This window comes from Maniola jurtina, chromosome 14 (genome assembly GCF_905333055.1).
Source record: "Maniola jurtina chromosome 14, ilManJurt1.1, whole genome shotgun sequence".
Taxonomy (NCBI): Eukaryota; Metazoa; Arthropoda; class Insecta; order Lepidoptera; family Nymphalidae; genus Maniola; species Maniola jurtina.
In genome coordinates, this window is record NC_060042.1 from 1,230,122 (window position 1) to 1,246,418 (window position 16,297).

General features: G+C 37.6%; 1 protein-coding gene and 1 non-coding gene across 2 annotated transcripts; one reads left to right on the plus strand and one right to left on the minus strand.

Annotated features, from left to right (window-relative positions):
- Positions 1 to 39: 39 nt before the first annotated feature.
- On the minus strand, positions 40 to 9,179 carry LOC123871518 (ionotropic receptor 75a-like). The gene is made up of 15 exons (XM_045915361.1): positions 8,992 to 9,179; positions 8,588 to 8,769; positions 7,455 to 7,677; positions 6,599 to 6,697; positions 6,174 to 6,250; positions 5,976 to 6,103; positions 5,014 to 5,068; positions 4,471 to 4,583; positions 3,842 to 4,053; positions 3,407 to 3,445; positions 3,120 to 3,304; positions 2,391 to 2,526; positions 1,786 to 1,948; positions 1,109 to 1,285; positions 40 to 205 (listed from the first exon to the last, which is right to left on the minus strand). The coding sequence occupies exons 1-15, from the start codon at positions 9,128 to 9,130 to the stop codon at positions 121 to 123; spliced, it is 2,013 nt and encodes a 670-aa protein (XP_045771317.1). The 5' UTR covers positions 9,131 to 9,179; the 3' UTR covers positions 40 to 120.
- Positions 4,135 to 4,241, plus strand: LOC123872228. The gene has a single exon (XR_006797436.1). It is a non-coding gene; the product is annotated as a U6 spliceosomal RNA (small nuclear RNA).
- Positions 9,180 to 16,297: the final 7,118 nt, after the last annotated feature.

The following is a 16,297-nucleotide window of genomic DNA, read 5'->3' on the forward strand; positions in this document are numbered from 1 at the left end:
AGAACTAATTAATTAGTACAATATTTCTCGTACATTGCGTTTTCGCTGCGGCGAATAGCAGCTGCGTGTAAAATGTCATGTGCAAAGATTTTTAAACCCTAAAAAAATGTCTTTGTATCCTTAGATTTTATTTACGGGCCATTCTTCCATCTTCTCAGTTTTAATTACAGGTTTTCTATTTTTGGAGCCATGCTTCCAACAAAACCTGTAAAAAAATTGGACTTAGAACTTTTGATGATCTCCCTGGTGCAGTGGTGAGCGCTATGGTCTTTGTTGTAAGTGGGTATTCCCAGGTTTGATGCCAGGTTTGGTGGCAGGGATAATTTTCAATTTTTTAAGTGTCTATGTTCTGGTCTGGTGGGAGACTACGGCCGTGGCTAGCCACTACCCTACCGGAAAAGCCACTAAGTACTTCGTCTGTGTTGGTGTTGGCTGGCGGGCGTGCTCTGCCTTTGTGGAGGTGTTTTTTTTTGTTAAAACTGACTGGAAAGCGCTCTAAGGGGGTGCCGTGCGTGTGTCGGCGAGCGCCGGCACAGACGGGGTCCATACTTGTATAGTTTAACTAACTTGACATTGGCTAATCTTTGTAAAGCCAGACGAGAGAGAAAAAAAAAAGCCACTAAGCGATTTAGCGTTCCGGTGCGATGCCGTCTAGAAACCGACAAGGGGTCTGGGCTCTGGATTTAGTAAAAAAACTGCCAACCCCTTCCAAGTTAGCCCGCTTCCATCTTAAACTGAATCATCACTTACCACCAGGTAAAATTGCAGTCAAGGGCTAACTTGTAATGACTTGTACTTGACTGGTGTTTATTATGACAATAGCAAATCCTGAGTGGACCCAACAGATATGCTAGAAGGAAGAAGATAGTTATACCTTTCCATCAGCATGATAAAAGTTCCCAGGATAAACCCAGCAGCCAACACAAAGGAAGGACACTGGGGCAGCAACACCGAAGGCCAAACATAGAAGACCTACCTTCTTCTCTGCTTTGCTGCTCTCACGACCCAGCTGCTCTGCTCATTTTGGGGTTTGGACCGGGACTAGAGGCCTAAGGATGGGTTTTAAACTAGTCGAGCTTACTCCAACTAAACACGATAGTAGTTATACCTTTCTATCAGCATAATGAAAGTTCCCAGGATAAACCCAGCAGCCAACACAATGAACGCCGGGGCAGCTCCACCTAAAGCCAAGGCTCGTGGGGAACTTCCTGCACACTTGACCTCGTGGGACCAGGTCCTTTCATGCGTGCAGTGAAATATACCTCTTTCTAGAAGACGAGCTAGGCTGAAAGAAGATTCTTTCATATCAAAGAAGATATAACTCTATCCAAGGAAAAAGTTGATACTATAAGGTTCTCTCTGTTATCCCATACAAATGACAAACACAAAAAGTCAGTGGGCGTTAACCATTTTGAGTTTTCCGTATTACTCTATCCTCGCCAACAGTACGGAAAACATAGGCTCGTCTGTGATTGGTTGGTCACTCAAAGTGGTTAAACCCACCCGTGATTTCAGCCAGATTCGTCCAGGTAGGTACTAACTCGGGCTGAAATTCAGCATGCTATTATGATGTAGACATCCACTAAGAAAGGATTTTTGGAAATTCAACCCCTAAGGCGGTAAAATAGGGGTTTGAAATTTGTGTAGACCACCCGGATGAAGTCGCAAGCTTTAGCTAGTTTTTATATGCATTAAAAATTATTTAGATATTTCCTTGAAGTTTAGATAAAACACTATCATAAAAATTATGAGCAGTGATATTAATATTAAAGTCTAAATAAGTACCTCCAGCTAAAAAACTCCCGGTACGGACTATTCTTCTGTAGACTCGAATAAAGCAAAACTTTCTCTATGGAATGTAAAGAGTCCAGATCACATAGCTCTTGTTGGTCGAAGGTTCGAGAAATTCTGTCGTTTGCCGCATTCGTCTCTGCGTGGTATGCATATCCTGGAGAGAGTAGAGCATTTTAAATTCGAAATTCAAAATACTATTCTTTTAGGGGTCCGTACTTCGTAGGCCTCCAGAGAATAAAAGGAACCCTTATAGGATCACTTCGTTACATATCTGTCAAGACCCGATCAAAACCTAAATAGACCTAAAATCATGCGGTAGGTAGCAATGTCTTATCGCACAAGGAAAGGGGAAGAAAATCCAAGGGACCAAAATCCGAAAACGGTGAATTGTGCTTTATATCACAAAAAAACCGGCCAAGTGCGAGTCAGACTCGCGCACTGAGGGTTCCGTACTCGGATATTTTTTTCGACATTTTGCACGATAAATCAAAAACTATTAAGTATTAACAGACAGACAGACGAAAAACAGAGTGATCCTATAAGGGTTCTGTTTTTTCTTTTGAGTTTAGCTAGTTTTTTTTTGACAAAATCATTACCTCCTTTTCTAACCAATTCGATGCCTTCGTTCATAGACGCAACTATAGTTTTTCCTTTCTTCATCATGTTTTTTAGTTTAATTTTTAAAGCATCTTCACTATCTGCCTTCTTGTTATTAAAATAGTAGTCCGGTAACTGGATAAATAAATACATTATTAAATAATTTAACGGGGCGGCGCACGGCGGTCTCTTTGTCACTCACTCCATACAAACGTAGTTTGGTTCTCATTTGAATATTATTCAATCAAACTCGAGGTAATTTTTGTAGACATGTTATAGAAACTATAAAAGTTAATGTGTGTGGCCGAAATAGAACTGTTCCTCTACCTATTCTGACTTATATGGTATAAATACTAGTACTTTATGATCCTCAAAAGTAATGCACTGCGAGCTCTAAAGCTACGTCCACACCTGCACGTTATGAACGCGGAATGCGGGACGCAATGTGGGAGCGTCCACGACGAGAATCTATATGTGCACACCTATGCGGCTGTTGTATTCTCGTAGGTGTGCATGGCACCATTAAATATCATGGAAGGCGACGGCTGGGCACCGTTTTCGTTCCCACTTCGTAGTTGCTCTATAGTCACGCAGGTTTGGATAATACTTATTTGGATTCTGAGTGTAGATCGTGGTATGTACCCAGTACATTAATTTGATGACTTTATTTGTCGATATTTCAACCCAGTTGCATGGTTCGGGGTCACGACAGGTGGAGGATGCTTTACCTGTAGCCATGAATAAGTATATCCAGTATCCTCGAGTATTGGCTGAAGTGGACTGGAAAGCAGTTCCCACAGAGAGTTGATGGAAGGTGGAGGCCCGTTCAGCAGCCAGCTCACCACGCTACTGGTATAGTAGTTGTAGATCAAGATGCATGATATACCCGTCACCAGGATTGTCATTTTCTTGGCTATAAAAAAATTGGTCAATTTGACAATTGAAAACTCAAAACTACCATTGTATATTTATGTAAGGCTAGTACATATTTATAAATTTTGAGTTTTTTGAATACCTGCTGATGTTCTTCGTAAATCTTCGAACTCTTCAAAAACTAAAACAAAAAGGAACCATAAATATTAATAATCACAACCAAACCCTAATATAGGACTTTGGTTAAATCGATATTCAAAGAATAGTATTGTTAAGTAGATTGGAAAAAATAAGTTAAGCATCACAGACGCTCCGTGGTTTATAAATAACCTATTTATTAGGTAATCCACATACCATTGATCTCCAAAATTTTAACGCAATATACCTGTACTTAATTAATTATCACCATTACGTCTACATCTTACAAATTCAACAACTTACAATTAAAAAGTGTACAATGGTACCATGGATGTATAAGAATGGAACCCAATTTAAATAAATGATTTGACTTTGACTTTGGAATTAGCTGAAAGGCATGACGAAATACGGACAAGTCAAACTAATAAAAAGTACTCACATTGTTGACAAATCAGCGCCATAACAGACAAGATGGAGTAATGATACACGTTGATTGGCTGGTTTTCCGCGATCGCTGACAGCAGCAAAACGATGCAGCAAAGCACACAAATTCCGATCACACACCACCAGGTGGCTGATGAAAATGGACGTAGAAACTGATTCTCAAAATTGCCCACACCTTGAGCGGGGATGCGGTAGTAAAATCGACTTCTAAAATTACGCGAAGAAATAAACAAGTTTAGTTGATTATAATAATAATGTCCTCCAAACCGAATTTCGGCTAAGGCGGCCAATCTCCATAGAAATTAGCCAATTTTTTGGAACGATACAGAGAAGATTAGCATGGCCCCTGCGCAAGGATGGCACATAAAAAAAAAAAAAAACTGCGTGAGATATATCATAGTGTATGCACTATAATAGTGAGTGCGCAAATAAAATTGCACTCTATTCACTCTCACAGCCGGATGGAATAGAAAGCCGACATGACCGGAGAGAGATCAGGCCCAGGACCGATAGCTGTACGTGCTCTTCGAGGCCAAAATGACGAAAATCTTGTTGGCTTGAAAATAAGTCGCCAATCGAGAGTCCTGCCTAGAATATTAGAAGAGGTCAGTCATTGTAACTTACTCAATAAAGGTGACAGGTGGTGTGATCACATCGTATCTATCAAATTGTGCGGGATGAAGGCGCAAAATTGGCGTAATGTCTTGTTCTCGAAAATAAAGTGCATTCGTCACTGCCTGGAAATTGTTCCAAAGTTCATTTTGGTTACTGACTTGGTGACTTGTGCCATTGCTGACAATTAGCGTGGAATGAGTTGAATTTAAAACTAGAAACGAGTTGGCCGTATAGTTAGAATAGTTTTGTCACCGGGATATTCTCATAGTGTATGAGTGCCATGGGCAATTACTAGCGCTGGAACTTCTGTAAAACTGCGCTTGCGCTGGTGTTTTGACCACCAAGAGAGTGTTGTTGAGCGAGTTTTTTTTTATAACTCTTGTCGCTACCACAAACGAGTGAACACAGCTCAACTATTTATTTTTTATTGGCACGGATTGATACAACGATTACACGTTTTATGAGCGAGAAAATAGTCGATAGATGGTCGCTTCCTCGTCGGGCGGTGGGACAGTTGCATTATGGTTGTATTTAAAAAAAAATATTATTTACCTTGTGTTCCTTTATATAATCACCAACCCATATATCCATAATAGTGTAATTGTATCTGAAAATAAAAAAGAACATGGTGTCATTGCAAAACCAAATAAATAAATAAATAAATTAATAACCAAATAAATAAATTGCAAACACCAGACTCAGTTTTATCTAGTGTTTTGGTCTACAAAGTTTGGTGTAAAATGTTCACTTCCCATTGTCTGTAAATAAATAAAAATAAAATAAATAAAAAATTAACTAATCTTTGAAAAGTGGAACCGCCAGGATTCGCGACCTCCGCGACTATACTACATGCGGTGCGCATCGCTTCCCGCATCCCGCATTTTGACGCGCAGATATGGCCGTAGCCTTTAAAAAAATAGACAAGCTCTTGGCTGCAACCATACCAACATACTGTTTCGCTAACTCAATGTTCAACGATGAATGATAGCCTCCGAGCTCATTTGGCATTCGTTGGTTTTACAATGCTGCTTTACTGAGAGATATCAAAATATTCTTCTTAGAAGACCTTCAATGGATCACACTAATATTATAAAGGAGAAAGTTTGTATGTGTGTGTGTGTGTGTGTGTGTGTGTGTGTATGTTTGTTACTCCTTCACGCAAAAACTACTGGACGGATTGGCCTGAAATTTAGAATGGAGATGGATTATACCCTGGATTAGCACATAGGCTACTTTTTATCCCGGAAAATCAAAGAGTTCCCACGGGAATTTTAAAAAACCTACATCCACGCGAACGAAGTCGCGGGTACCAGCTAGTTAAAAATAAACGTATGACCTCAGTGGCTATTCCTTGAACACTGAATCAGCGAATTACCCGCTGATGGCGATGATGAAGCGAGCTTGCCATGAAGATTTTTTTTTAATTTATAGAATAGCTTGGATGCAATCAGACCTAGCTAGTGATGATGCAGCTTAATATGGAGCCTATTCACTCTTGACATGAAGGTATTTACCTAAAATTATGTATCCCAGCGATTTCATGTAGAATTATGGCGCTTGTGTGAGATACAGTAGATACTCTATAATCGGGGGTCATACTTAAGATCATCTGTGGATCAAACACTGAAGGAATCGGTGTCATCTGCAAAACGATAATAATAAACAAATCGGCCAAGTGTGAGTCGGACTTGCACACACAGGTAGATACTTACTACTACCGCCATTTTGAAAGACATCTCCTGAAAATCCCAACGTCTGTAGTATTTAAATTCCTTTGGAATGTTCAGACCTAAATTAATGATGTTATTAGGTATGTACCGCGGGAGACATAAAATTATTTATTTGGCAAAGCATAATATAGGGTGGAAATAATTATGGACCTTGGTAGGGAACTAAGTTAGATCATTTTACTTAAAGGGAAAAATCTTATTTTTAAAAAGAAAGAAAACTGCATTCAAAGACTTTCTATTTGCTTGTCTCACCCGGGAATCGAATTAGCTAAAAATTCAAAAAATAATTTCTTATAACTATGTATATTATCCAAAGATATAGATTCATACTTGGTTAATTATGAATTTGTATTTAATTATTGAATATGATAATAATATATAGGTATTCATTAAAACTAAAAATTTACCTTTATCTACATTCCAGTCTCCTATACTTTTAATGACAAATTTTCCGTTGCGTGCTTTACCAAAATTATACACTTCGTACAGTTTAAACGACGAATCATCTGTCAAAAAATAGAAAGAAGTTGTTAAGTTTTTTCTACTTACTATATAATATAGGCACTCGTTTCACACCTGTTGGGAAGTGATGATGTGGCCTAAAGCTCATTTCAGACTATGGAATATAATATAAAATTACAGTCCGGTCAAATAGACATTCAAGGATACAATAATTCGCATTACATAGTTTTGCTGCTGACTGTACCTATTCACTCTTATTGTAAACTAGCTGATGCCCGCAGCTTCGCCCGCGTGGATTTAGGGTCTGAAATCCCGTGGGAAAGTTGTCACAAAGTTCCTCTATCGATTAAAAAAAAAATTACGCAAATCGATTCAGAAATCTCGGAGATTTCGGTGTACATAGGAAGAAAAACACAACTCCCTTTTTGAAAGTCGGTTAAAAAAGTAGCCTATGTTACTCCCTGATCAATCCTCTACTTGTCTGTGAAAACCCCGTCAAAATCGGTCCAGCCGTTCCGAAGATTAGCCTTTTCAAACAGACAGACAGACAGACAGACAGACAAAAATTTTAAAAACGTGTGATTCAGTGTTGGTATCGTTCAAATAACCATATGAGCTTAATATGAGGTAGTTATTTCGAAATTACAGACAGACACTCCAATTTTATTTATTAGTATAGATTTTCTCTGCGTTCTTTAAATGTTTATTGTAAGTTACCTTATCAAGACGAGTATTTGTATCTATAAATAAATATAGCTAATTAAATAATCAATAACTTCAAAAGATAAACAACATAATTACCTATTTTCGCAGACAATATGATATCAGCGTCGATGCTCAAGTTTAGATTACTGAGAACTGATATTGATGTCATTTCGTTCTCGTTAACAATATGTGTCTCATTGTAAAGAGTCCCTTCAAAATCACCCATTCCATTTACCAAAGGAACGTCGTTTTTGAAAATATCTCTTTCTTCTTTTATAAGCCATTTGTGTTTGGAATCGAAGAGAACGTTTTCAGAAGCCTAAAATAAAAGATTTTTTTTATTAGTATATTGCTAAACTAGTGACTGAAAGCGACTTTACTCGGCGCAAACATAAATCCTTTTTTTATGCTCTACTAGCCGATGCCCGCGACTTCGCCCGCGTGGATTTAGGTTTTTCGAAATCCCGGGAGATTTTCCGGGATAAAAAGTAGCCTATGTGCTAATCCAGGATATTATCTATCTCCATTCCAAACAAGTAGTAGTTTTTGCGTGAAGGAGTAGTAAGCATACATACTTTTTCCTAGTCTTCATTATAAATTGAACCTCTGGGCTTATGGGCGTCGCGTTTCATATGAGGCAGTCGGGTAAAATTTAGATACTTATTATGTGTTTAATTAAGAACTAGAAAAACTGTATTAGTGTATGTTGCTAAGTGTCGTTGACATACTTCAATGAAGCATTAGTACTTGTTCTATATTTCTATAGGTACATATCGTTGCTAACATCAATAAATGTAGTGAAAATCTCTACGGTTTAGACACTGGGTTAACAGGGCTCTCTCCGTCACTTACTCCATACAATCGTAGTTCCAATTTCATTTGAATATTAAGCAACCAAAGTCCATGAAATATTGCAGACATATTCTAGAAACTAATATCTGTGACTATGGTGTTTTAGATTTTTCTAACAATATAAAGCTTTAAAATTACAGGGGCTCAAAGATTTGTATGTGAATTTTTGAGACCGCGTAACTTTGAAACCGAATATTTTAATAGAAATCTGGAAAACCACAGGCATAGATATTAGTTTCTAGAATATGTCTGCAAAATTTCATGGACTTTGGTTGCTTAATATTCAAATGAAATTGGAACTACGTTTGTATGGAGCGAGTGACGCAGAGACCCCTCTTAATATAATTAAATATTTAGTTGCCATTTTATTTACTTACGCGATACATGATTTCTTCATAATAAGGACACTTTGGATTTATCAAAACCCCGGTGGACGTTGCAGTTTGTTTCAAACATAAATCGAGATCCTCGGAATTATTTTGCAGCTTTTTATCAATATCAAAACTTGATACAGCTATATTCTGAGTTGATGCATATTTTGCAAAGTTATGGTGAAACCCTGTCAAAAAATTACCAAAATTAAAGTATCTATTAATACGATCAATCTTTACTAAGTAAATTAAACTTTTATTTTTATTATCAATCTGATTTCTCCTTAAAAAAATATATTTTTTATCATTACGTTATAAAATTTGTTTATAGATACAAGGTACTTAGAAAAGAAAATGTAGAGATGAAAAGAGAAAAACTTTAGAGGAAAAGAGAAGAGATGCCATCTTACATGTCTCTTCCCCACATGTCAATAAACACACAAAAGTCACACGTCTCCCTTTGAAATAATCGACAGAAAACTCAATCCAATGGCCCAATATCAACGGTGTCACATAAGAGATGGTTATTATGTGACTAATGAATAGCATTTTGATTGCCAACGACCGCTGTGAACGTGTATCACGAGGTAATAAGTGAGTATCAAGTAGCTATTGGCTTTATAAAGGTGGCCTTAATAAGCTATCAAATATTAAGACCGGCGTTAAGTGAGTGGTTTGCTTTGATGTGATATCATAATCGTTATTAACGTAGTTTTGACTACTATGTAACTGCCTTCTAAATATAAGAATCGGTCAAGTGCGAGTCGGATTTGTACACAAAGGGTTCCGTACCAAGGGCACAAGATTCAGTACTTACATTTTTTTTTTTTCAATTTAGATGGCGGCCATTTCATATTTGTGTTATTTTTGTTATAGCGTTGTTGAAATACACACTCTTGAAAATTTCAACTCTTTAGCTATTATAGTTCACTAGCGACCCGCCCCGGCTTCGCACGGGTGGACATTTATTTTTTCTATTTTCCGGGATAAAATATAGCCTATACGGATTCGGAAGAATCCCTCTAAGTAATGGTAAAAGAAATTTTGAAATCGGCCCAGTAGTTTTTGAGCCTATTCAATACAAACATACAAAAATACAAAGGTTTCCTCTTTATAATATTAGTATAGATGAGATGCAGCCCGCTGACAGACAGACAGATAGACGGATGGACAGCAGAAGCTTAGTGAACCTTCGGGCACGGAACCCTGAAAACTACCTGCTTTATTAGTCTAGACTCTAAGAGGCTAGCTTACATATATGTATAGTAATGAGTGGTGGGGCCAAAAAATTCTTGGGGTTTTCTGTCAAGAAATTCTGAGTAGTAACCCATAATTGGGAAGTTTGCGGTGTTATAGTGCGCGTAATACAAGTATACCAATCTGAAGTTTCAACATAGTGGTTTGCCAGGGTCCTTTAGGATTAACATACACATTCATAATAATATGGGTACCTAAAAAATTATAATTTCCCAGACTGATACAAACGAGAATCAAATCCGGGACTTCTTATTTTGGGCAACAGCACACCTCTGTGAAAAATAGGTCATCATTTTATCTCATTAAGTGAAATATGAGAGATTTTCCGACTGTGACAAATGGGCCAATGGGCGGATATGACGACCATTTGGCTACTGAACCCTAATAAGATTTATTACCTACATTACGTGGAGCGCGCTTAAGTATTCTGGTCATTTTCAACTTTGCCTATTTTGGAGACACGTTTTAAGTAAAAAGTTCCTAGCAAGGGCGGATCTACACCTGAACATTTTGCAGTTTACACGATACAAGAGATTTAACGAACCAGTCTCATGCGTCAACGCTCTTAATTCTAAAGCCTACTTCCCTACTAAGATTTGACTAAGATGTGTTTAGAGACTTCGTCTGTGTTGGCGTTAGCTGGCGGGCGTGCTCTGCCTTTTTGGAGTGTTTTTTTTTTTGTTAAAACTGACTGGAAAGCGCTCTAAGGGGGTGCCGTTCGTGTGTCGGCGAGCGCCGGACAGACGGGGTCCATACTTGTATAGTTTAACTAACTTGTTACAAATAACTACAAACTTGACATTGGCTAATCTTTGTAAAGCCAGACGAGAGAGGAAAAAAAATAGTGTTTAGAAATTACAACGTTGTCCTTAAAAATGTATGTTTGAGATTTCTGGACCGATTTGCAAATATTTTATTTACTTATAGGTACAAGTAATATTTTTGCCAACTGTTTTCTGTTTCCCTACTTTGAAATCGGTTAAAACCAGTTATAAAAAAACTCCCCTATAACTTGCAATTACGTGAAATTCACTTTGATTTGTATTCGATTGAGTTGATATAATTTTCCTGTCATTTTTGCCTCGATATGATTTTTATGATCAAAGGAGACTATAATAAGTACGAAGACTTGATATTGGCATGAATCGGTAAATAAAAATTACGCTCTCTGTTTTGTGCGATTGCCTCAAAGGCTCAACGGTTAAGGAATGGACTGAATTCCGAAAGGTCGGCGGTTCAAACCCCACCCCTTGCACTAAGAGCCAGGGAGTGCCAGACCTTCGTTATTTTATAAAAGCTGAAAGTTTATCTGCATCATCGATCATAAATTTATCTGCGTATTGTCCCCAACACAAGGATGAACGATCAGCGACTAAAAAGTTTGAATCATGGGGGCTTTGGGATTATAACGGGTAATAAAGCTGTAAAAAATCTTACGTCAAAGTATGAAGTCTAATTTTTTTGATTTGATTTTTGGATTGATGTTGTAAGTAAAAGTTAGTGACTCATAATTAATTGTTGGGATAAACAAACTAACCAAGGTTGGTATTCATAGTGTTGACTTGGTAGATTGCTAGTTCAGGCTAGTTAGCTATCAACAAGCTAAGCCTGTTTAACGTGTTCGACCCAACTTGTTTGATAGTTTGCTTTTCGAGATCATGTTAGGGCGGATGATAGCCATAAATCTAGCCCGAACTTTGGCATTATTATACCTATAGTACAAACCTGCACAGGCAAATATTTTCGCCCTATACATGTTAGCTCCTGACTGCAATCTCACCTGGTGGTAAGTGATGATGCAGTCTAAGATTGAGGCGGGCTAACCTGGCACACTGGGAGGTTACTTGGCTGGCACTCCTCCCGGGATGTACCTAAGTTACTCCGTACCAAATTTCTTCGAAATCTGTTAAACGGATGGGTCGTAAAAAGTTAACTAACAGACATACATAGGTATAAATTCAATCACGATTCCTTTTACATCAATAGGTTTATTATAAACTGTTGTACCTCTATAAAACGTGATATTAATTTACTTAAAATATATCTAGGTATAACAATAAATTGCGTTATGAAAATTAAATTTTAATATCAAAGGGTGCCCCTAAATCATGAGATTTTAATATAGAATGTAATCAACTCAAGTTAGCAGGCAGTATATTTAGGTAAAAGGTGATATTTGAATAATTCTCGGGTTCACGAGGTGCCTAAGATTGCAAAAAGGGCTGACACAAAGGGATGAAAATTACCTGCCTACCGCAAACGACCGATAACAAAATCGGCGAAAATTACATTGGACATTTACAGCCGGAATTCATAATAAAAGAAACGGGCAAGTGTGAGCCGGAGTCGCACTTGAAGGGTTCCGTACCATCGCACTTTTAATTATTTTTTTAATTTTGAAATTTTTATTATTTGTTGTTATAGCGACAATAGAAATATACATTCTGTGGAATTGTCAACTCTCTACCTCTTCTAAATTTCTAGTCTGGTCTGGTGGGAGGCTTCGGCCGTGTCTAGTTACCGTGCCGAGCCGCCAAGCGATTCAGCGTTCCGGAACGATGCCCTGTAGAAACCAAAGGTTTAATAAAAACTGTCATACCCCTTCCAGGTTAGCCCGATGGCCCGATTCCATCTTACTTACGACACTGACAGCACGCTGACAGCGCTACCTACTGCTGACATAAAACCGTCTCGTTTTGATTGAAGCTTTAGTCTGAGCAATGTCAAAGTGCGCTCTATAGATCTCAGCCTTAGACTGCATCACCACTTACCACCGGGTGGTTTGCAGTCAAGGGCTAACTTTTATCTGAATAAAAAAAAGAATAGGAGGAAGCCGTATTAACCATTAGATTATCACCGCTTCTAAGATTATGCTGAGTCGTCATAAAAGTGAAGGCAGTAAAAATTGTTGCTAGCACAAGTTGTGGGATAATTTATAGCGCGATAAGAAATAATATGTTCGTCCCTTATGAAAGGTAACGCCGTCAGCAACTTGCTACCTTTTATGGGGCGGGACCCTTGATATATTACAATCCAAAGTCAAAACTCATTTTTCTGGTTAGGGGTTTGAATATTTTAGTATGGAGCCTGGCCTACCTACATACCGAAATGTAAATAGAAGCTTATAATAGCCCAATGAAGCTTTAAACAGCCAATCTTCGGAATTCCTCAGAAACAGCTCGATTTTGATGTTTTTTTATTTTTTTATTTTCCGTTTTTTTTAAATGTTATTTTAAAAAGATACCTTTTGAATAGCTATTAATTAATAGATACAGGTTTTATTCGTGGCCGCTATTTTGGAACTTAGTAAAAGTGTGTGTGTGTGCTTGTGTTTTAGAGTGTTACTTTTTCACCTATTTTAAAGCTATTAACTAGCAATAAATTATGACATGACAAAGAGTGGTGGACTTTAGCCTAAACCCTTATCACTCTGAGAGGAGACCTATGCTCTGTAGTTAGCCGGCGATGAGTTGATGATGACGATCTTACTTTTTAACACAGAAAATAGTGTTAGTTACTTTTGTATGTGTATATCTTTGGTTTTTGATATCAGTGGGTGAGACGTAGAATTTATTACTGTTCCGTACCTTTTCACCGGAAATAAATTGCCTTGGGCTTATGCGACCGTCTGTCAAAAGTCATTTTTAACCCCCGACCCAAAAAGAGGGGTGTTATAAGTTTGACGTGTGTATCTGTGTATCTGTGTGTCTGTGTATCTGTGTATCTGTGTATCTGTGTATCTGTGTATCTGTGTATCTGTGTATCTGTGTATCTGTCTGTGGCATCGTAGCGCCTAAACGAATGAACCGATTTTAATTTACTTTTTTTTGTTTGAAAGGTGGCTTGATCGAGAGTGTTCTTAGCTATAATCCAAAAAAATTGGTGCAGCCGTTTAAGAGTTATCAGCTCTTTTCTAGTTTTCTTGTAAAAAGGAGGTTACATAACCGTTAGGTTCTTAATATTATGTCAATTGACAAAATATGTCAAGCTGTCAAGATGGACGTTGCCTTGATACATAATTATTTATTTGAAAATGATGTTTTGGAAAACTCAGATACTTTGTCGGGGGTGTTATAAATTTTTAATTTACACTTGTTCATGGGTACTTCGTGACAGAGATATTGATTGTGGTTTTACTACACTAATTCAATAACAAAATTTCAACAGGGAAAAAAGGTTTTTTTAAATCTTGTATTTTTTGTAACTTTTCATGAAGATAGCCTCACTCACCTAGTGTTTTAAGTGTCGATACAGTTAAAAAAAAACCAAATCGGTCCAGGGGTCTTTGAGTAATCGGGGAACATACATAAAAAAATAAAAAAATAAATAAGATTCCGACGAATTGAGAACCTCCTCCTTTTTTGGAAGTCGGTTAAAAATGTTGTTGTTTAAATGCAGTATAATATGGGTGCATCGAAATTTCATATTCCTAACTAGCTTTTGAGATAATATGAAGAAAGGTCTAAAATTGGCAATTTTGAAGCCCCCATTTCATTATTTTTTAGGATAAAAAATAAATAAAAAACATATTATTCGTACTTTACAAACTCTAAACAATGTGGTATCATGCACACACATGCTAGGGTCCAAAAAAATATTTTTTTTCGGCTCCATTCATACATCTTTTCATGTATGGGAGCTCCCCTGAAACATAATTTCATTGAATTTCCAATTCAATATTTGGTTTTGGGTCAACGTTCCACACCAAATGCCAAAGTTTCAGGTCTGTTACTCATTTAGTATACGAGCTAGAGACCTGTTACACGTGGACAGATAGACGGACAGACAGACAGCAGAGTGACATTAATAGGGCTCCGTTTTTACCATTTAGGTACGGAACTCTAAAAACTCTTCCCAATTTTGCTTTATAGGTTCTTGCAGCTTTGAAGACACCCGGGTCAAAGTTGAAAATTAGCGCTCTGCTTTGCGTGCGTGCTAGCGCATATGATGCAGGGCATTATGCTGAGCTTACCTACACCTATTTAAGAGGTCTCACGGACCAAAAATGTTATAATCGTAGGAGACACATACTAAAAATACGCCACCCACATAGTAAAAGTTCTCTCTTCTCAAAAAGCCTCTCTGTACAGGGCCAACCATCCATATTAATATTATAAATGCGAAAGTGTGTCTGTCTATCTGTCTGCTACGTTTTCACAGTTCAACCGCTGAATCGATATTAATGTTTGGTACAGAGTTAGCTTAAGTAATCTCTGGAATTACTGAACCGATTTTGAAAATTCTTTCACCAGTAGAAAACTATATTATTCCTGAGTGACATGGGATTTTATTTTCTAAAAATTAGATATCTCTACGGAAATTGTAATAAGCTAGCCGCGCGAAGCCGGGGCGGGTCCCTAGTCGTGTATAAAAAGATAGATACTCGTCCGTGCCTTTTCCTAGATTTTAAGTTTTCTACCTATCTGAGTTTAGCTAACCAACTTTAGCGCTCCGAATCCATGGATTACTAACGCCGTCACGAACCTTATTAAAAAAAACTTTTGTTTGTCAAACACACAGACTAATGGACAAAATGGAGATAGATAGATCCTTTTGTCGATTCAATAGCACTTGTAAAAGTTTTTTTTTACAAAAATAGCGAGCAAACGAGCAGGCGAGTCACCTGAAGTGATTATCGCCGCCTATGAACATTTGCAGCAAGGAACCGCCAATGCTTTGCCGGCCTTTCAGGAAGTTGTTGGTCCGCCCCTTGAAACATTAAACATTAGATTACAACATGGTAACCCATGGGGTTACCATGTTGTAATATAATGGGAACACCGCAGAAGGAAGTTTATTTGAAAAACAGTAGGTACATTACATTCCAGGCCAGAAATAAAACTAGTGCTGGCTGAGGAATATTGGTATGACGAGGCAAAGCCGAGTACTTCGTGAGTATATATTTTGAGCCTACATATCGACTTTGATTAAGTATTTAATTAATATTCAAATGAGAACCAAATTACTTTTATATGGAGCGTGTGACGGAGAAACCACCTTTAAATTAAGCTCAACTCAACGCTGAAACGAAACTAGTAGTAATTTTCTGTGAGGTAGACTCATTATCAACGAAAAAGTCAAATAAGATACGGACGACATATTATTTTGTAATTTGCTGTTGAGTTTCAATTTTTTCCGAGGGCTGTCTATCTTTAACGTTTAGTCTGTGTAAAAAATGAAAAACTTTTGTCTTTTGTTTGTCTAACTGAAAAACTTTTGAAAAAAAGCCCGCGTAATTAAAAGCGTCCAGGAAAACAAGAAAAGTTTATCCGTTATATCCACTACTTGCTGTCGCCCGTGACATCGTTTGCGTGAATTTTCTATTAGGGTTCCGCACCTCAAAAGGAAAAACGGAACCCTTATAGGATCACTTTGTTCTCTGTCTGTCTGTCTGTTTTCCATATCATATAACTCTGAATAGGACATATTATGTGATGTAGGCTATCCCCGGTTTTTTAA

Bases quoted from the DNA above. Each gene is read 5' to 3' on its own strand.
- LOC123871518 (XM_045915361.1), bottom strand. From the start codon at position 9,130: ATGCTATTCATTAGTCACATAATAACCATCTCTTATGTGACACCGTTG. The intron at 6,251-6,598 runs GTAAATTTTTAG...TCATTAATTTAG, and splicing joins AGACTGGAATGTAGATAAAG to GTCTGAACATTCCAAAGGAA. The intron at 1,286-1,785 runs GTACTTATTTAG...ATCTTCTTTCAG, and splicing joins CGGGAGTTTTTTAGCTGGAG to CCTAGCTCGTCTTCTAGAAA.